The sequence below is a fragment of the Puma concolor genome, chromosome B3 (assembly GCF_028749965.1).
Source record: "Puma concolor isolate L17-30 chromosome B3, mPumCon1.1.hap2, whole genome shotgun sequence".
In the NCBI taxonomy this organism is placed as follows: Eukaryota; Metazoa; Chordata; class Mammalia; order Carnivora; family Felidae; genus Puma; species Puma concolor.
Window position 1 is genome coordinate 16,742,031 of NC_141672.1, and position 20,545 is coordinate 16,762,575.

Sequence of the window (20,545 nt, forward strand, 5' to 3'; positions counted from 1 at the left end):
ATGGCTCAGTCGGTTAAGTACCTGACTCTTGATTTTGGCTCAGGTCATGATCTCGGGATTTGTGAGTTCCAGCCTGGCATTGGGCTCTGCACTGACAATGTGGAGCCTGCTTGGGATTCTCTCTCTCTCTCTCTCTCTCTCTCTCTCTCTTTCTCTCTCTCTCTCTTTCTCTCTCTCTGCTCTTCCCCCACTCGCTATCTCTCAAAATAAATAAATAAACTTAAAAAAAAATACCTTAGACATTTGAGGTATTTTTGCAGCAATGCAGACCAGCTTTGGTGAGAAAGAAGAGTATCTTCTATTTTCTATTGAAGTTTCTAGCACTGATAGATTAGGACAAGTCTTTTAGCCATAAAAACAGATCTAATTAAAGAAAATAATTTGTGAAAAATCGTTTCTGTAAATTAGATAGAAAGTAACCACATGTCTTCTAGAAAACATCACTTTCACATTGTCTATTAGACTACACAGGCTTCAAATAAACTTGTGAAAATCACCTTACATCATGTCCTCACACTTAGTGACAATGTGTTGTTATGTGCCTACAGATTTCAAGGGTTTCTTTTCTATAACGGATAACGTAGCAGATTCACTTAGACAGGCTTTTATTTTTACTGCACTTGATTTGAGAAAAGATGACTAAAAGGAGCAAATATTCTGCTACCACACTCAAAAGAATCTCCCAGTTCTTAAGAGTCATGAGGCTGAGTTTCAAAGAGTCTATTTTTTACTTCCGGAATCCTCTGTGAATTATTTCAAAGTTGAAATTAATTGTCTTTGCCCACTCATAATGTGGTAGCAAAGAAACTGAACATCAGACCGATTGTGAGATAGAGACCTATGCAGCATGATATGTCTGTATTGTTGCAAACAGTCATATGGAGTTGAAGGCGGCACCTATCTCGTCAGTTCAGACGCAAGAAGGAACACTAGATATCATACCACCTGCAGGCACAGCTGGACCAGCAAGGGAACGAACGCCACCCCACTAGCTTGCAAGTAGTTAATCAGCACTACCTTAAAGACAGAATTCCCAAATGTACCTAATGCAATCTCTAACAGAAAGCATAAAGATATTTTTCAGAATTTAAATCTCTTGAGATGGAAAAGACCTTTGGTGGGGACCAGGATCAGAGCACCTGTTAACGTGACCTCATGGGCCTGTACTCAGCAGTGTCCACCTTCTCAGGAGACCTCTGATAACATGACCTCATGGGCCTCTACTGAATGGTGTCTACCTTCTCAGACCTCTGATGATAAGACCTCATAAGCCCCCACTCAACAGTGCTCACCTTCTCAGGAGACCTCTGACTTCAGGGGCCCCCACTGAATGTTTGCCTTCTCAGGAGACCTCTGCTTCACGGGCATGGCTTCACGGGCCTCCACTCAACAGTGTCCAGCCTCTCAAGAGACCCCTGCTAACATGACCTCACGGTCCTCCACTCATGAGTGTCCACTTCCTCAGGAGACCCTTGTCCCAAATTTTGCCCTTCAAACCTCTCACTTGCAAGACACGGGGGAGTTCAGGACTGAGGAGGGTTAGCTCCCCATTCTCCTGGCTGGCACCACACCAATGAACAGCCTACCTTTTTCTTCACTTCAAAAGCTCCGTGACAGTTTTAACTGACTTGCTGCACATTAGGTGGACAAACTCTGGTTTGTTTTGGTTACAGAGGGTCATATTAAACATTTGTCGGAAAAAAAAAATCAGGTGCTGCTTATCTTGGGGGAGGGGCCAAGTAATGACTGGAAGAGGGCACGAGGGGGCCTTCTGAGAATTTGTAATGTTTTGGCTTTTGATATGAGTGTTGATTCCGTGAACAAGTTCAGTTTGCAGACATTCAATTCATCCAGCTGTACACTCAGGACATGTGTGTTTTTCTGCATGTATACTACACTGCAATTATAAAGTTAAAGAGTGGAATCAAAGGCTGTGTGAGATGAGATATAAAGAATCCTGACAACCAACCAACAACTGTATTACCTTCAGATGGAGCATAGAGGCCTTCCTGAGAACTGACAGGATTTTACTTCTTTTCTCATATATAAAAAGTGATTCATAGAAGCCAAAACAATAAATAAACAATATGAAAATGAATTCACCAAAAAAAAATGCTATATTAAAAAACGAATATTCTAGGCACCTGGAAGAGTACATACAAATTGTCCCTTGAGGAAAGCTCAGCCTAGGCTTCTCTGTGAGGAATTCTCCCAGAATAAATGGATGGTTGCCAGAGGGCAGGGGCAGGATGATGAGCAAACTGGGTGAAGGGGAAAGGAAGGCACCGGCTTCTAGTTATGGAATGAAGGAGTCGTGGGGGATGAAAGGTACAGCTTAGCAAATATAGTCAGTGGTTTCGTATACAGTCAGGGCTGTGTGGTGGTGACGGATGGTAGCTACATTTGCGGTGAGCATAGAATCACGTACGGAGCTACTGAGTCACCATTTTGTCCACCTGAAACTAACGGAACATTGTGTGTCCGTTATACTTCAATAAAAACATTAAATAAAAAAAAAAGAATTCTCACAGATAGAGTTCTAACAAATATGAGCTCATTAAAACACACACGTGCGTGCACACACACACATTTAACCACTATGTTTGAGATTCAACAAAAATGAGAAAGATGAGTAGCAGATCCACAAAACCTTAATAGATTATACAATCAATTTACAAATCTATTAACAAATTAATAGATACACGACACAAAACAAGTGTGTTTAATAAGAAATAAAGAAAGGAATTTGAACACATGAGTAGGGAGGAAGAGACTTCAAAAGACGGGTAGGCATATTTTTGGAGCAACTGGGAAAGGCTTTCCAGAAATAAAAAATGTAATAATTTAACTTAAAAAATTAATACGGGGATTAGCTTCAGCTGAATAAAAAAATTAATGTACTGCAAGATAGATCTAAAGAAATAATACAGGGGGAGCCTGGTTGGCTCAATTAAGCCTCTGACTCTTGATTTCAGCTCCGGCCATGATTTTCAAGGTTTGTGGGATCGAGCCCCATGTTGGGTTCTGCCTGGAGCCTGCTTGGTATTCTCTCTCTCCTTCTCTCTCTCCCCTCTCTCACTTGTGTCCTCTCTCTCTCTCAAAATAAATTAATAAATAAATAAATAGACATTAAAAAAATAAAGAAATAATACAAAATTATCACTGTGAAAGATATGGGAAAATACCAAAGAGACACGGAAGATAAAGTGAAAAGTTCAGGATATGTTTAACTGGCATTCCATAAGGGATAGAAGAAGAGAGAAAATAGGAAAGAGGCAACGTTCGAAAAGATAATCACTGAGAGCTGTCTAGAACTGATGAAGGACATGGATGGAATCCTCAGATTTATGAAGTCCAGCAAATTCCAAATAGGATTAAAAACAAACAAAGATGGAAATCTACATACATGTAGACACCCTGCAATGAAGCTGAGGATCCAAGAGTAAGAGACAGAAGGCCAGAGAGAAAAAATGGTGTACCTACAAAGAGTAAAATTTACAGAGACAAAGGACTTCACAGAAGTAGTAACAGAAACCAGGAAACAGTGGGTTGATAGTTCCAAACTGCTATGAAAATGTATGTAATCCTAATATCTGACAGAACTAAATTTCAAAACCAGGGCAAAATTAAGGACAATTTAAGATAAATTACCAGTTGGGGTGCCTGGGTGACTCAGTCGGTTGAGCATCTGACTCTTGATTTCAGGTCAGGTCATGATCCCTGAACCTGTGTTGGGCTCTGTGCTGGGAGTGAAACCTGCTTAGTATCTTTCTTTCTCCCTCTGCTCCAATCTCTCTCTCTCACACACACACATCATCATCATCATCATCATCATCATCATCATCATAAACTACTACTGACGAAATTTACCCCCAAAATCTTCATTAAGAAGACCTTTAAAGGATGAAAGTGAAGAAGGAAAATGATACTAGAAAAAAGTCTGAGATACACAAAAAGCTGAATAAGCTACTAGGACGGAACTCTGATGCTACACAGTGTCCCATCTATCACCAGGCTCACGTGTCTGGGGAGAATACCTCAACCACGAAGATATCCCTCCTTGGGACCAGGATTGAGAGGTCGAGGGGTGCCCCTTCCTCCTCTATCCATCCATTGCACAGTGACATTTCACATATGATACCAAGCTCTGTAGATAATAGTTGTTAAATTAATTTGTGCGAATCTAAGGGTTTTTTTGCTTCTGAGATTTTAATGGAATACATAATTCTTATCATTCGTACATTTTTTTCAGACATTATTTTTACTGCTTTTTTTTTTTTTTTTTCAACGTTTATTTATTTTTGGGACAGAGAGAGACAGACCATGAACGGGGGAGGGGCAGAGAGAGAGGGAGACACAGAATCGGAAACAGGCTCCAGGCTCCAAGCCATCAGCCCAGAGCCTGACGCGGGGCTCGAACTCACGGACCACGAGATCGTGACCTGGCTGAAGTCGGACGCTTAACCGACTGCGCCACCCAGGCGCCCCTATTTTTACTGCTTTTAATAAAATTATGACAAAATTGTTTTTAGAACCACCGCTGAGAAATGTGGGCAAGTTGCTAATTTTGACAAATCCCAAAAAAAGATAATCCCCAGTGCACTAAAATATATCTGTTATTAACCAGTTCCTCAAATAGTACAAATCATTGATGACAATCATCAAAAGATAAAATGTTTTCCTACAGGTTATAGGAAATACTTGCCTTCCTTGATCAGTTTACTGGCTACTTATTATGACTACTATGTCTCAGACACTGATGGTCACTTATTAAGTGAGTATTATTACTTAATATTTATTAATACTAGAAATACTATTTCCAAATTTCACATTATTTCTGATGATATAAAAGGTATCATGAGACCATTGTACTAATGAGGAAATGGGTAGTTCTATAGCTGGGAGCTGTTAGATTTCCTCACAGCCACTTAATTCAGTTTGCCAATATGATGTTTCCTGAAAGGGAATGGAGCATAAATATTCCTCTTTTGTGTATCAATAGGTTTACCTAACTATTTCTAAATGTCAGTTCTGACACCCTTTAACCACTGCTCAGAAGTGCGGGAACCATGTGGCAGCCTCATTTCTCTTTGTCTTATAAAGTTCTGCTTTATTGCATTTCTGTAGCCTAAACTTGGTAAAAGGTTGTGAGCATTACTGACAACCATGCCTGAGTCGTTATCTACTTAAAAATATTATTTTATTGTTAAATCTTACACTTACCCATGTTTCTTGAGGAGATGATTTTGTCGACCGAGGAGCCAGATAAATCTGCTTGCACCGAGATGAGAAACCAACACTGTGAAGGGACAGGAAATTACACTTGTGTTTCAACATAAAACAATGAGGAAGCAGCATCTTAATAAGAAGGATGTTCATTATTCCAGTTTGACCAAAGACAGTCTCCTAAATAGTTTAAAAGCTGTTTCTGTTTCTTACTTACCGTAGTATAATTTTCATGACTCACTCTCCTCTTCGCATCTTAATTACAATGTATACTGATATTCGGTGTGTTTTATTTAATAGAATACGTGCTAGACTTTCATGTAATCACTCACTCATTCATTCAGTCTGTCAACACATACATCTATTACATTCTTAGGACACTGTGCTGGGAGTGATTTAGGACCTGGCTATAGCATGTGAGAAGCTCATCACCTAGTGAAAGAGAAAGGCATGTTCAGGGATCACCATGATACAATGGCAAAAATGGGTAAGTAGTACTCCAAAAGAGGTCCAAAAAAAAAAGAAAGAAAGAAAGAAAGAAAGAAAGAAAAGAAAGAAGAAAGAAAGAAAAGATGAGTTATGGGAATGTGTGACATAGGAGAGGATGGTCTACATGGATTCAGCATGATGCACTTCCTGGGAGAAAAGCAGTTGAGGAAGAGTGGGTGTTGGGTGTATAATAAGCATGTTCCCTTGCTTAATCCTGGCACCTTTGTGAAGCCTTTTTTTTTTTCTTTTTTTTTTTTTTTTTTTTTTAAACTTTTTTTTTCAACGTTTATTTATTTTTGGGATAGAGAGAGACAGAGCATGAACGGGGCAGGGGCAGAGAGAGAGGGAGACACAGAATCGGAAACAGGCTCCAGGCTCTGAGCCATCAGCCCAGAGCCCGACGCGGGGCTCGAACTCACGGACGGCGAGATCGTGACCTGGCTGAAGTCGGACGCTCAACCGACTGCGCCACCCAGGCGCCCCTTTTTTTTTCTTTTTAAGGGACCAACAGGATTAGCTATATAGTATTTTATTGTAGATCTTTTTTTGTTTTTAATTTTTTTAATGTTTATTTTTGAAAGGAGGGGGAGGGGCAGAGAGAGAGGGAGACACAGAATCCGAAGCAGGCTCCAGGCTCTGAGCTGTCAGCACAGAGACCAAAGTGGGGCTCGAACCTGTGAACCGTGAGATCATGACCTGAGCTGAAGTTGGATGCTCAACCAACTGAGCCACCCAGGCGCCCCTCTTTTTGTTTGTCTGTTTCTTTATTTTGAGAGAGAGAGAGAGAGGGAGAGAGAGAGAGAGAGAGAGAGAGAAAGGCACCTCTATTGTAGATCATTTTCTCTGATTGTCCTCTTGGAATAGAGGGCCGGGAGTGCTAAAAACCATGCTAAAACCAGTTGGCTAACTGGCTTAGGTAAATCAATAATTCTATGTAACATGGTTGTATGAGAAAGACATGAATTGTTCTAATGAAACCTCATGTAGCACGTTACATGCTGACATTTGCTGCCAAGTCTATAAATGGTTTAATATGAAGTGAAATTAACTCCCAGAACTTTTGAGATATAAAAAAGTCAGAGACATCACATATGAACCTGGCTCTCATAAATCTTTATTACAAATGAAGGGGAGGGGTGCCTGGGTGGCTGTGCTGACAGCTCAGAGCCTGGAGCCTGCTTCAGATTCTGTGTCTCCCTCTCTCCCTGCCCCTCCCCTGTTCGCATTTTCTCTCTCTCTCAAAAATAAATGAACATTAAAAAAAAAAAAAAAAAAACAAATGAAGGGGACAAATTATAAGCATAGAATTAATGTGGGATGGATGTGACTTAAAATTAGAAACTATAATCATGACAATCTGAGTCTGTTTCTGTAAAAGGACATTAGAGGATGTTCTTGGTAGCCTTTTTTGTTTGTTTGTTTTCTACACAGAAGTAGAAAAGATGATCTTGTGATATAACCAAGACTTTTAATCTTGGAGTTATTCAGGATGTGACACAAATGTAATGGGGTTTTCTGTGCTTCCTTTATAGGTTTTTCATGGAAAATAATAAAATTAAGAACCCACATTTATAAAGTACATGAGAGTTTGCCAAGTAATTTAGCATACAGTAAATTAAAACTTCAGAATATTTTATATTTTTATTGAAATAATGACAAATTTAAGTATAATCTGGAAAATTAATAACAAATGCCTTAAGACTTTACAGAAATGAAAGTATGATTCCAGTTTACTTGTGGCTCTACTCCACAATTCTCATTTTTGTTTGGTTTTACACATCTGCTTGTCTGTAGCTTCTGTGCACAGGTACGCCACGGCCCTCACAATGTCTTATTTTATCTAAATAGACTACACTTCTGCTTTTAGGGAAAAAGTATATTCATATTCACGTCTAGTATTTATATATTATGCTCTTCAGAACAAAAAGGTATATAGTCACGAGACACAAGAAACACAATCAAACTTTCACTTCTGATTAAACAGGAGAAAAACTGTAGGTCTCCTGTGCTAAAACGTTGCCTGTTCTACACCGTAAGATGCTGAATGACTTATAGGAAATGTGCTTCTTGTTTAGTCCAGAATATATGGCAATACGGTGTTTTCAACCACAGGGCTATCTCATAAGCTGTTGGAAATTTCAGAGCATTGAGTCTCTGGGACATTTTAACGGCTACAAAGTGGAAAAAAACCACGTGGCAGGTGTTCAGAACACCGCCTTGAGGGGGCTGGTGTTCCTGGTGTGCCAGGCGTTTGCTCTTCTGAGGCCAGCCCGACCCAGTGGCAGGGCACTCTGTCTACCCATGGGGAACAAGAAGAGAATGTGGTTCTGCCTGGTTCCAACGTCTCCACAGGGCAGACAGCACAAGAGCCTAATCTGCTGATGAAGGGTCCTCTGCTTGGCCACATGGCCTGCTTGGTGCAATTTCGCGAGCTAAAGCAGCAAGTAGGCATGGCAGGGTATGTTCTGAAATACTGCTGTATTTTCCCAGCCGTGTTTCCTTTACTGCCTCCACCCAGTGCAATGAGCTATTTTGCATTTATTGCATCAGAAGAGGAATTTTTGGCAGAAGAGTAAAGGGTCAGGGGGAGAAAGACAGTCCTAGGTTTTGAGTTTCAAAAATATGTCTGCAGCTTAGGAGACTGGAAAGGACTGAGGCCCAGACAGTATGCTTGGGTGGGTACCTATAGAGACAAAGTGGAGTCTCCAAGAACAGGAAAGGGGCTGCCCCGTGGGGGTAGGACTTGGTTGTGAGAGAGGAAGTTCTGAGAGCTCAGATGTGGCATCTGAGACAGGGACTTTGCAGCCTGACTGCTTTGAACCCCTTCCCCAGCAAGCCCTGCAGTGGGGTGGGGTGTCAGTCACTCCAGATGAGCTATACAGTCTGGGGAGAAGAGTGGCCCTGTGGCTCAGGTCCAGGGTGAAGTCCAGGTGGCGAGACGCAAGGGTGTGTGTGGGAGAAGCTGGAGGCAGCCTCAGCAAGATCCCCTGTGCCCAGTGTAGCACACGGGGAGTAGAATCATTTCTGGAAGCCCCACAGGGCACACAGAAGTGACGGCAGGCCTCCGCCCATGTCACGGGGCTGCCAGGGGCCCAGTGTGTCACACAGGCAGCCTTGCAGCCATAGATGAGGGACAACTCAGGTGAGTCTTGCACGGCCTAACTACTGAAGAGCAGAAGGGAAGGAGGGCATCTCGGGAGAGGCCAGCGTTGATGGGGGTCACCTTGAGATACAAGGGTTGAGCTACCACCCTCAAGCATTCACAACGTGAGAATTCCCTGGGCCTCAGCTGGCGTTGTGGGCTGAATTGTGTCCCTTCACCCCTCTGCCAAAATTCATATGCTGAAGCCTTAGCCCCTAGTATGTCAGAATGTGACTGTATTTGGAGATGGGCCTTTAAAGAGGTGATTAAGTTAAAATGAAGGGCCCTAATCCAATACAACTGGTGTCCTTATCAGAAGAGGAGACTGGGATACAAAGAAACACCAGGGGTGCATGTGCACCCAGGAAAGACCACGTGAGGACACCGGGAGAAGGTGCCATCTTTAATTCAAGGAGAGAGGCTACAGAAGAAACCAAACCTACCAGCACTTTGATCTTAGACTACAAAGCCTCCAGAACTATGTGAAAACGAATTTCTATAGTTTAATCCACCAGTCTGGGGTACCGTGTTGTGGCAAATACAGGTGGAACCCAGAGGAAGGAGAGGTTGGACCCTGAATTAATTGCGATTAAGTTTCCACTGCCCTGGCAGAGTGGGGGATTAAAACACAATTTTAGCTGAGTTACAAAAGATAGAGAATGTTCTGTTTCTTGCATCTGTGGTCCTGGCCTGAGATTGGAATCATTTGCCTCCATGGGTCTCTAGATGTGGTTCTCGGATTAGCAGCATCAATGTCATGTGACTCATGTCACATTTGAGAGCTGCGATGGTCTGTCTGTCCCCAGGCCCAGGGCATCAGGAGCTCAGGTGGGAGTCTAGCAATGTGTGTGTTCTAAAGTCATCCAAGTAGTTTTGATGCTCCCAAGTTTGAGACCAGCTGGTGTCCGGGATGGGTGTCTGGGCAAGAGACTGGGAGGGAGAGAACAGAACCCCTGAAAAGAGGGGAGTGAGGAAACCTCTCCGTTTAAATTCCTGCCTTTGGTTACTTTAACCCTAATGTCTCTTCACCAGTAATTAAATTCCATTTTGCATCATTGTACCATCAGTTTCTTTGGCTCCAGCATTTTAAAAAAAATTTGAGCTAATACAGCCTGTCATTTCAGACTTGTAAGTGCTTTTGACTTCAGTGTCAAGTCAGACAGGCTTAAGTATAGTAAGAGTTAAAATGGAGATCTGTTACTAAACTGAATACTAGAGGCTTTAATATCTTAACTACCTTTTTAGAAGATCTAATATGAATTTCTTGACGTTTATAAATTACATAATTAACTTCTAACGGCCTTTACTATGTCCACTTATTGAAATAACTTAACAAAATGTTAAGAAGGATATTAACTCCAAATAGTTTCCTCTGATGTATTGTGGGTGTGCAAACTGCTGATTAACTTAATTTTTGAAGTCAGGGTAATAAGTATACATCCTTGTGGAAGTTTCTGTTTCTGTTGAGTCTGCTTATGGTAGGGACAGTCAGCTAATAGTTTAGGATTTAAGACCCAAAAAGCATTTCATGAATCCGAGTTTAAACAAGGCCAATATATTCTAATATTTAAGGAAGTTCGATCCAAAGGATAGGGAAGAGAGGTACAGATGATTGGCAAAAACTTGGGTCAGCTGGGGCCGAGGGGTTACGGATACACAGGAGGGAGAATGTGCAGCCAGCTTGATTGGAGTGGGCTCTATGGTATCAGGACTGGTGAAGACAGGTTCTGTTACCCAAATGTGCTGGTAATAAAAAAATCCATAGAACGCACAGAGCAGAGATTATAGTGAAAATCCAAGATAGAAATACTTGCAATTTTACAGGAAATAATGCTAGAGTCTTCATTCTCCCTGGTGCTTTTTTAGAAGCTGCCAAAATATCTTTGCAAATGTGCAGTAATTGAGCACATCCCTTATGGTGTTTTATAATACCCGTTTACTTAATTTAATTCACCCAATATTTGTTACTGCAATATTTAATACTGTATCATATGAGTGGTTTGCTAATATGCATCATGAGTATGTGTGGTGATTTTAAGCTATGTTCACAGATTCTTTTCTCCCCTCCCCTTTAGTGTGGGCTAGACTTTAGCAACTCACTCTTGGTGAATAGAATAAAGCGGAAGTGATGGTCAGAAAGATCCCGTGACTTCCTCCTCACTCTCTCTAATCTGAGGGAAGCCAGCTGCCATGCCGTGAGAAATTGTCTACTTGGTGAGTCCCTGAGTGTGCCATCTTGGAAGTGAATCTCAAACCTTCAGACGCTTATGGTTCCTTCTAACATCTTTACTGCAATCCCATGACAAATCTGGAGCTAGAACCACCCAGCTAATGTGCTCCTGATTCCTGACTTACAGAAGGGAACAGTGAGAAACACTGAGTATTTGGTGCTTTAAGCTACTGATTTTCAGATAATCTGTTACACAGCAACAGACAGTGGAGGTTTCATTACACGGGCATGATTAAGTAAATCCTTGGCCAACTGGTGGTTAACTCAACCTCTAGCCCCTCTCCCCTTCCAGGAGGTGGGGAAGTTGGGCTAAAGGTTCTAATCCTCTAGGCTTGCCCTGGGTATTTCTGGTGATCAGGCCTCATCCTGAAGCTTTCCAGGGGCCACAAGCCACAGGTCATCTCAATTGCAAGAAGAGGATACTCATCACTGTGCAGATTCCAAGGGTTGAACCTCCATCAGGAACCAGGGACTAAGACCAAAAATCATAACCAAAGATGCTTCTATTACCTCTTTCACTCAGGAAATTATGGGGGGTTTTAGGAACCCTGTGTCAGGTACTGGGGGCCAAATATATATTTCTTACTATATCACAATACCCCAACCACATTAAATAGGACACAGGTGGGGTAGATAGTTGGTCATACCACTGACCGCGGGACTCAGGGTGGCAGGCAGAGAAAGAAGCATCTGGCCTGGCCCCTGGAGACTAGCAACAACTGGGGAGGAAGGATGTCAGGCCCAGGTGAATGCCCTGAGGTTGAGCTAACCTGTAATTCCAGTCCTGGCCCCTGGAATTACAAATAGAAAACAGAGATGGAAGCCCAGGCTAAGCCAGTAGGGTCAGACGAGAGTCATTTGTCACAGTTCATGTTTTCATAGGGTCTCTTTTCTGACCAGGGTCCACTCTGAGTACAGTGATAACTTGGTTAAACCTCTCAGTTCCATTCTGTTTTCCACCCCTTCCCTGCCTTTCTTAGATGCCCTGGACCTGCCTGCTTTATTCCTCCTGCAACCCAAACATGATCTCTTGAAAGATTCTGCGGCTAATGCATTTTAACAACTTAAACACGTGGGCCGAATCCCCCGGGGGGGAATTGTGGCAGCAGCTTAAAGAGGTATTATTTTGAACCTTCAGATTAAATATTCTTTCAGAGAATCTTTCCACAAATATTTGTTAACACTTATTAGGTCTATTATGAATAAACATTGCCTGCCATAGCATAACACTACGCCGCTGTAATAGAAATTATAATGAATCATACACCGGACTTCCCCTTTATCAGACTTTAGAGTCTTGTAAAGAAGATACCTGAGAGATTAGATGAAGCGAAGGTTACTTTAAACAGACAAATCGAGGGAAAGGAAAGAAGGAGGGACCATTGAGTTGGATCTTTAAAAATGAGAAGGCTTTACACATTTAGATATGGGAGAAAGGATATTTTCAAACCATAACAGCATGAGGTAAGTCATAGAAAAGAGCACCTGTCGGGTGTGTCCTGGGAAGAGCAAGTGATACATTTAACACAGTCTATTAAAAGAGACGGGGAACTATTTTTTCCGATTTCCAGTCTTTTGTGACTTATGTGCGCACAGTTGTGAATTCTCAAAACATGCAGTGGTATGCTGTGTATGCAATACATTTTCCCTTGGACACCAAAGTATATGTTTAAATTTTCTGAAGACAATTCTAAATTCTCCTTACGACTTTGGTTGTAACTTTATTGATCGGGGATCAACCATACGCTTAATATACAGAACTGGTGTCCTTAAGAGATCTGGACACACAAAGAGACATCGTTAACTTGCAAGCACAGAGGAAGGATCATGTGAGGACACAGAGGGATGTGGCCACCTGCAACCCACAGGGAGAAGCCTCAGAAGATACCAGATCTCCCCACAACTTGATCTTGAAGTTCAGAACTGTGAGAAAATAAATTTCTGTTGTTTAAACCACCATTTTGTTGTATGTTGTTATAGCAGCTTTAGCAAAGAATGGATATTCTTCAGCTTTATCTTTAGCCGCAGAGGTAGATATTTACTGAGTGTGCCTAGCCCAGGGCCCAGGACATACTAGATCTGTTCTGTCCAATACAGGAGCCGCTGACCATATGTGGCTATTGTGCACTTGAGAGGTGGCTAATACAAATTGAGACGTGCTGTACATGTAAAATGCACTTAAGGTTTTTGAAAACTGAATATGAAGAAAGAACATAAACTATTTTGATATATTTTACATCAATTACATATTTGATAATATACGGATATTTGGGAATAAATAAAATAGATCCAAAAATGGATCTCACTTGTTTTGTTAATATTTATTTTGAGAGAGAGAGAGTGTGTGTGTGTGTGTGTGTGTGTGTGTGTGTGTGTGTGAGGGGGGCAGGGGCAGAGAGAGAGAGAGAGAGAGAGAGAGAGAGAGACAGAATCCCAAGCAGGCTCTGCACTGCCAGCTGGAAGCCAACACAGGCCTGGATCCCATCACCGTGAGATCATGACCTGAGCTGAAACCAAGAGTCAGATGCTTGACTGACTGAGCCACCCAGTGCCCCCAATTTTTTTTTAAATGTGGCTACTAGAAAATTTCAAATTACATATGTGCTTTGCCTTATATTTGTTGGACAGCATAACACTAAATGTTTAAAAAAATCTTTTGAGTGGTGGGAACCTCTGGCACTGTTATTTTCTTCGTGCTTAGGATTTGGGATCAGGTGGATTCTACAATTCTTCCCCTGGCGGCAGTGCAGAAAATGGTACTGACGATCCAAAGAACAGCCATATCACCAGTGGAAACATCGGAGGACAGCAAAACTTCCTGGAGTTCTCTTATTTGAGCAGATCCACACAGTAACAACGACCAGTGGAAGAAGCAGGGGTGGTGAAGTTGAGATGTGCATTTTAAAGCGGGGGAAATGCAGACACAGAGGCTGAGAACTCTTGGATGATTGCCTCTGCTCTGGATTGTAACCTGGAGTGTTAGTCACGGTTCTTTGCTGCGGGCAACAGCACCACCTGTGGCTAACTTGAGCACACAAAGAAGGACTTAGAAAGCCTTCAGGATGCAACACAGAGTTGCTTGCTGAGGCTGCCCAACCAGGCTTGTGAAAATGGGACAGAGCCAGAGGACCAGAAAGACCGCTCAGGTCACCGTGCCTGAGCCGTATGTTAGGACGGCACTTTTGATCGTGCTGTTCGGGGCACTCGGGGCTCCTCTGATGAGCCTCTGTGCCGCTGCCTCCACTGGACTCTGACATGGTCTGGGGTGCTTGGCTGTTCATACATCTGTCTAGCTACCCTTACATGATCAAAGTCACAGGCTCAAGGCACTGGCTGAGGGACACTGCAGAGCTCTCGCTGCTGGGGGCAGGAAGAGGGAGGATCTGGCTCCTTCCCTCCTGAAGGAGGGGAATCTGCCTCCCACCAAGACTCGCACACTGGGGAATCAGCCATATGGGGCATGGGCTTGAATGACTGTCGATAACAAAAATAGGAAAAAAAAAAAATTCAGAGTAGTACAAAGACATGAATAATCTTTTCCTCCAGAATTGTCTTAGTTTTGTGGAGAGCAGTCAAGTTAAAAGTTATACTGTACTTAAATCTGTATGCCATTTATGTCATTTATATGATAAACACTTCTGTAGCATGTAGTATATGCTGGTCACTTTTTTTAAATGTTTAGTTTTGAGAGAGAGAGAGAGACAGAGGATGAACAAGGAGGGGCAGACAGAGAGGGAGACACAGAATCTGAAGCAGGCTCCAGGCTTTGAGCTGTCAGCACAGAGCCCGAAGTGGGGCTTGAACTCATGAACTGTGAGATCATGCCCTGAGCTGGAGTTGGAGGCTTAACTGACTGAGACACCTTAGGTGCCCCTATGGTGGTCACTTCTAAGTGCTGTATGAATATTAACTCAGCTAGCCTTCATACCAACTAATTACTGTCATCATCTCTATTTATAGATGGGTAAACTGAAGTCCAAAGATGGAAAGTAACTTGGCGAAAATCACACAGCTGGTAGGTGGTATTAGAGATTTGATACTATGCAGGCTGGGACTCCAGGGCTGATTCTAACCACTATGCCACAGTATAGCTCTTTGCTATGGCAGTTTTTATGAGTTATCCTTAAGAAAATGTTTAGTAAGCAATATATAATTTATTCCATTATGTCGATTCTGTCCTATGAACTATTGTTATTGTCTTCACATACAGTCCCGAATTAAGAGAATTCCTATACATTTTTTACACTGATCAGGATGATATTATGAAATGCGATCAAGCAACATATGTCAAAGTGGAAAAAATCAGATAAACAGCAGATGCTACAGTATAGTTCATGAAGAGAATATACTTCATACTCTTTTAAGCCCAGGAGATTCTACATTAAGGAATGTTTCTACTTTCTTTTATAAATAATCCTTTTTCCTTATCCCCTTATATGATTATTCAGTGATTTTTTTAAACCAAATTTTTATTTTTTTGGTATTGAGACATTAAGTGATACTTAGACCTCCAAGTTCTACAGGAATTTACCCATGCTTTGCATTAGAACTTGTTAAGTTTCACATTTTACATTTAGAGCTTTATCCATTTGTAGTTTGTGTGTGGTATGAAGCACAGATCTCAAATTTGATCGTTTTCCAAATAGTTATCCAGGCGTCTCCATACATATACACATATATGTTATATACGTTAATATATGTATAATACGTATATGTGTGTATACATATGTACATATATTTTGTGTATGTGTATATATATATATGTGTGTATATATATATATATATATATATATATATATATATATATACACACACATACATGTATATGTTTTAAGTTTATTTGAGAGAGCTTGTGAGCCAGGAGGGGCAGAGAAAGAGGGAGAGAGAATCCCAAGCAGGTTCCATGCTGTCAGCACACAGTCCAACAGGGGGCTCCATCCCGCCAACCATGAGATCATGACCTGAGCCCAAATCAAGGGTCGGATGCTTAACTGACTGAGCCATATGGCCCCTCCATATGTTTTAAAAAGTTCCATCCTTACCCCAGTGATTTGAGGTACCATTTTCACAGTGATTTTTGTTTTTAAATGTTTATTTACTTTTGAAAGAGAAACAGATGCGAGCAGGGGAGGGGCAGAGACAGAGGGAAACACAGAATCCAAAGCAGGCTCCAGGCTCTGAGCTGTCAGCACAGAGGCCAATGTGGAGCTGGAATCCAGGAACCATGAGATAATGACCTGAGCCGAAGTTAGCCGCTTCACCGACTGAGTCATCTGGGCGCCCCCAGTGATTTTTTTTTTTTTTAAGTTCAATTCAACTAATATATTTTGAGTACCTTCTGAGGTATGGACACTGAATTCAGGAAGTACAGAGAGGGAAAAGACTTGGCCTCTGTCCTTCAATATGATGGCTGAATTCAGATTTCTAAAAGTAGAGCCATTTTCTAAGGCGAGACAACAGACTGCTATCAGACTTTATCAATAACCTTTCACTGAAAGGCAAAATCTCTCATCTTTCTCAAGAGACCGTCTGATTTTGATCACATTCGTCACTTTCAAAGAAAGAGATTTTGCTGTGACTCAAGTATAGCTGTGATACTCAAAAACACTGCTCCTTTAGGAGAAAAAGTCTTCACTTTCAAAACTCACCTGAAATTTGAGAACTGAGAACAACACTTCTCCTCTTGTTTATCTCACACCGCAAAAACCACAGGAACGGGGAGCTGAACACATGAACGCTTGTCTGAAAAGTGCTATTTCCCTTTATCTTACCTCTTGAGCACATCTGACTGCTGTGCCCTGAAGCCCAAGAATCTCTCTTCCTTGGCTCAGATTTAGTTGCTTTTTTATTAGAAACTTTCTTTTCGAATGGTGTCCTGAATATACATTAGAAATTTGAAACTGGATGGGGCGCCTGGGTGGCGCAGTCGGTTAAGCGTCCGACTTCAGCCAGGTCACGATCTCGCCGTCCGTGAGTTCGAGCCCCGCGTCAGGCTCTGGGCTGATGGCTCGGAGCCTGGAGCCTGTTTCCGATTCTGTGTCTCCCTCTCTCTCTGCCCCTCCCCCGTTCATGCTCTGTCTCTCTCTGTCCCAAAAATAAATTAAAAAAACGTTGAAAAAAAAAAAAAAGAAATTTGAAACTGGAGATATTTTCTGTGGTAAGGTAAAATTACTTTGGTATATGGACTAATAGGAACTAGTGATATGTCCTAGGGATAAGAACACGTTTTCTGTTAAATATTCTGTGTTCCCTCTTCTACAGATATCACAAAGTATACAAATATTTGTGGTGTGCTCTACCGTGGCTTGCATCCACTGGTTTTCAGATTCTGGCTTAAACTACTGTGTTAGGGGGTGCCTGGGTGGCTCAGTCGGTTGAGCGTCCGAGTTTGGCTCAGGTCATGATCTCACGGTTTGTGAGTTCGAGCCCCGCGTTCGGCTCTGTGCTGACAGCTTGGAGCCTGGAGTCTGCTTCTGATTCTGTGTCTCCCTCTCTCTCTGCCCCTCCCCTGCTCACACTCTGTCTCTGTCTTTCAATAATAAATAAACGTTAAAAAAAAATTAAAAAAAAAACTACTGTGTTAGATGGGGTGGATCAGAGTGAGTTCTGGGAAGGTAAATCTATGGAACCTGGGTAGTTATCGTCTTATATCACAGAATGGATAGAGAAGGTACAGTTCAGGCATGTGCTGTATTGGGAAAAGAAGAAATAGAAAAAGAAAAAAGTGGCCCATGTATACAGGACCATATAATTTATCATCCAAGCCAGAATACTTTTTTAAGTTTATCTATTTTGAGAGAGAGGGAGCGTGAGTGAGAGAGGTGGGGGGAGGAACAGGGAGGGACAGAGAGAATCCCTAAGAGGCTCTGCACTGTCAGTGCCGGGCTGGATCTCAGGAACAGAGAGATCATGACCTGATGTGAAATCAAGAGTCAAACCCTTGAACCACTGAGCTCCCCCCCCCCTCCCCCCCCCGGGGCGCCCCAAGCCAGATCACTTTGAAGGTGAAAGGGGCACTATTAACATTTGTTAGAACAACAGAAATAAGCTGGGACCCTCCTTAGTAAACCAAAATAGATCTACAGTAATTTAAGAGAAACAGCAAGCATTGCTATCATGCACTGAGAAAGGACGGAGGGCAGAATGGCCTGACAACTGCATTTTTGGGATGGCACAGATGGGAGATTTTTCCTCCTAGTATAATTGTGATCATGGAACTTAAGTTTGTAGTTAAGGGGAAAAACAATCTGATTCCAAATAGGACCCTGAAGATGAAGGCTCACATGTCCTATAGTCTTTGGATCTTCTCTTTGCCATTTTGGGGTCTCCAGGGCTTGTGTAGATACCGAAAACCGATTCCATGGGTATGCAAAAGGCAGATTTGGGATCAGAAATGCTTTCTCTGCAGCCACTCAGTCTCTTCAGTTTGCTCAGATACCAAGAAAATCAGAAATCTCACACTGACGCTGCATGTGGCAGAATCCCAGGACAATTCACAACATCCCTATCGATTTTGGGTTATCTGCCTGGAACCATGTCAACGGGCTACGTAAGGTACTTGATGAAGCTAAACGCCAAATATACGTAATGATTACCAGAATGGAGAACCCTGTCAGCTAAAGTTAGCCAAGTGTGCAACGCATTCAGCTCGGATTTACTGAGCACCTATTACCTTGTATTTCGTTTAATCCCATGTCCCCCGGCGGCTGCTCTTGTTTCATCTTACGCAAAACGAAACTCAGGCTCAGAAAGCTAAGTGATTCGACCAAGGAGACAGACACCTGAACTAGGACGTAGTGGGGGCTGCAAGCTGGGTCTTCTCTCTTGCTTTGCCATAGATTGGCATGTGGTGGATGTGCCCCGAGATGTTAAGGAAGGTCCAGTTCTCTCGGCTGGCTTTGGACATCCATCTCCCCTGAGCTAACGTGCCCCAGCAGGTGAGGCCGGAAGAGGCGCAGGGAGGTGAGTACACATGAAGGCCACACTCCACAGGGCCTGAGCAGACGACACTCTGGGTCAGCTATCTCACAGCAATCGTCCCCGACGTGTGGCCCGCACTCAAGATGGCGGCGCCGCCGTCAGCAGTCTCCTGCCCTTCTCCATCATGGCGACGACAGGACCCGCCTTCCGAGGCGCCGGAGTCATGTGACCCACACAATGGCTGAGCGCCTACCCCAGGCTTCCCGGCAACGCCGAGGGAAAGCCATGACGGCCGCCGCGGGTTCGGCGGGCCGCGCCGCGGTGCCCCTGTTGCTGTGCGCGCTGCTGGTGCCCGGCGGCGCGTACGTGCTGGACGACTCCGACGGGCTGGGCCGGGAGTTCGATGGCATCGGCGCGGTCAGCGGCGGCGGGGTGAGCGGCGGGCGGTGGGATGCGCCGGCGTTGCCAGGGGGGCGCCCCATAAGCCCCAGCGGCGCAGCCTGGCGTTTCGACGCACTCCCGTCCCGGCTGCCGGCGGCCGCCCGTCGGCCAGAGGTCCGGGCGCGTGCGGGGTTGGAACCGGCGCCTGCTCGTTTTAGATGAACCTCTATAGAGACAGTTTTAATAGACGAGGATCCGGAGATCCACCGAGTGACAGGTGTCGATAAGTGACAAGGCTGGGGCTCGCACCATCACCCTCGTACCAGCCTGGGCTCCCTTTGCGGTGGAGAGGGCATTCCTGAGGGTCGCTCCAGAAATGGCCAGGGATCCGGGGAGCATCTCTCTTTCCAAAAGGATGCTTCAATGCGGGTTGGGGAGTCGGACGCCCTGGACCACTAGTGCAGCGGGCAGTTGGCTAACTTCACAGGGGCCAGTGCACAGTATGTTTGTGTTGGGAGGCAAGACAGGTGCCTCAAGGCCTCTTTAGGAAGGTAAGAGGCCAGTCTGAGACTTGTTTTGTTTATAATGCTAGACTATGCTAGTATCAAATGGTAGTCTAGGATTGTTTACTGTTGGGGGCATTGTTTATTGGCAGTGGTCAAGGCCCAAGGTGGGGTGAGTTGCCCGCTGGAAAAGTCGGTGCCTGTGTGTCTCATTAGTGGCTATTTTTGTGTGCAGGGAGGGGGAAGCATTGGGCCAACAGCCAGGATGGCTTCCCACCTTTAGGGTGTGTAAGAATCACCTGTTATGGTTGTTAAAATGTACTCCCCATTCTGTAGTTCTGGATTGGGACCTGAGAATCTGCATTTCAATGAATATACCAGTTGATTCTCATACTAAGTATTGAGAGACTTTTTTCTTTTAAGTAAATTTGACTTTAGAATAGCTTTAGGCCTGCAGAAAAGTTTCTAAAACAGTACAGATTTCTCAGATACGCTGCAGCCATGTTCTGTTATCAGCATCCCACATTGGTAAAGTACATTTGTTACCACCAGTAGTGATAACATGAAAATCCATACTTTCATATTTTATATTTAGTTGTTTCCTAATGCCCATTTTCTGTTCCAGGATCCCATCCAGAATATCAGCTGTGTTTA

The 20,545-nt window shown here is 43.3% G+C and overlaps 2 protein-coding genes across 10 annotated transcripts in view; one reads left to right on the forward strand and one right to left on the reverse strand.

Annotated features, from left to right (window-relative positions):
* The window catches only part of GPR65 (G protein-coupled receptor 65), a 94,537-nt gene extending 75,291 nt beyond the window's left edge, over positions 1-19,246 (reverse strand). For all 3 annotated transcript variants that reach the window (XR_015252100.1, XR_015252099.1, XM_025918968.2), the window contains exons 1-2: positions 18,760-19,246; positions 5,224-5,299 (exon numbers count right to left, since the gene is read on the reverse strand). The gene's annotated coding sequence lies outside the window, so the exon portion shown is untranslated. The remainder of the gene's footprint in view (positions 1-5,223; positions 5,300-18,759) is intronic.
* Positions 19,230-20,545, forward strand: part of GALC (galactosylceramidase) — a 151,585-nt gene continuing 150,269 nt past the window's right edge. For 4 of the 7 annotated variants that reach the window (XM_086709075.1, XM_086709077.1, XM_086709076.1 and 1 more), the window contains exon 1: positions 19,230-19,439. In XM_086709075.1, the coding sequence (XP_086565201.1) occupies positions 19,245-19,439 (195 nt within the window). In that variant the 5' untranslated portion in view covers positions 19,230-19,244. Of the gene's footprint in view, positions 19,440-19,507; positions 19,940-20,545 lie in introns of those variants that run through there. The other 3 variants (XM_086709078.1, XM_086709081.1, XM_086709079.1) reach the window with 2 other exon arrangements.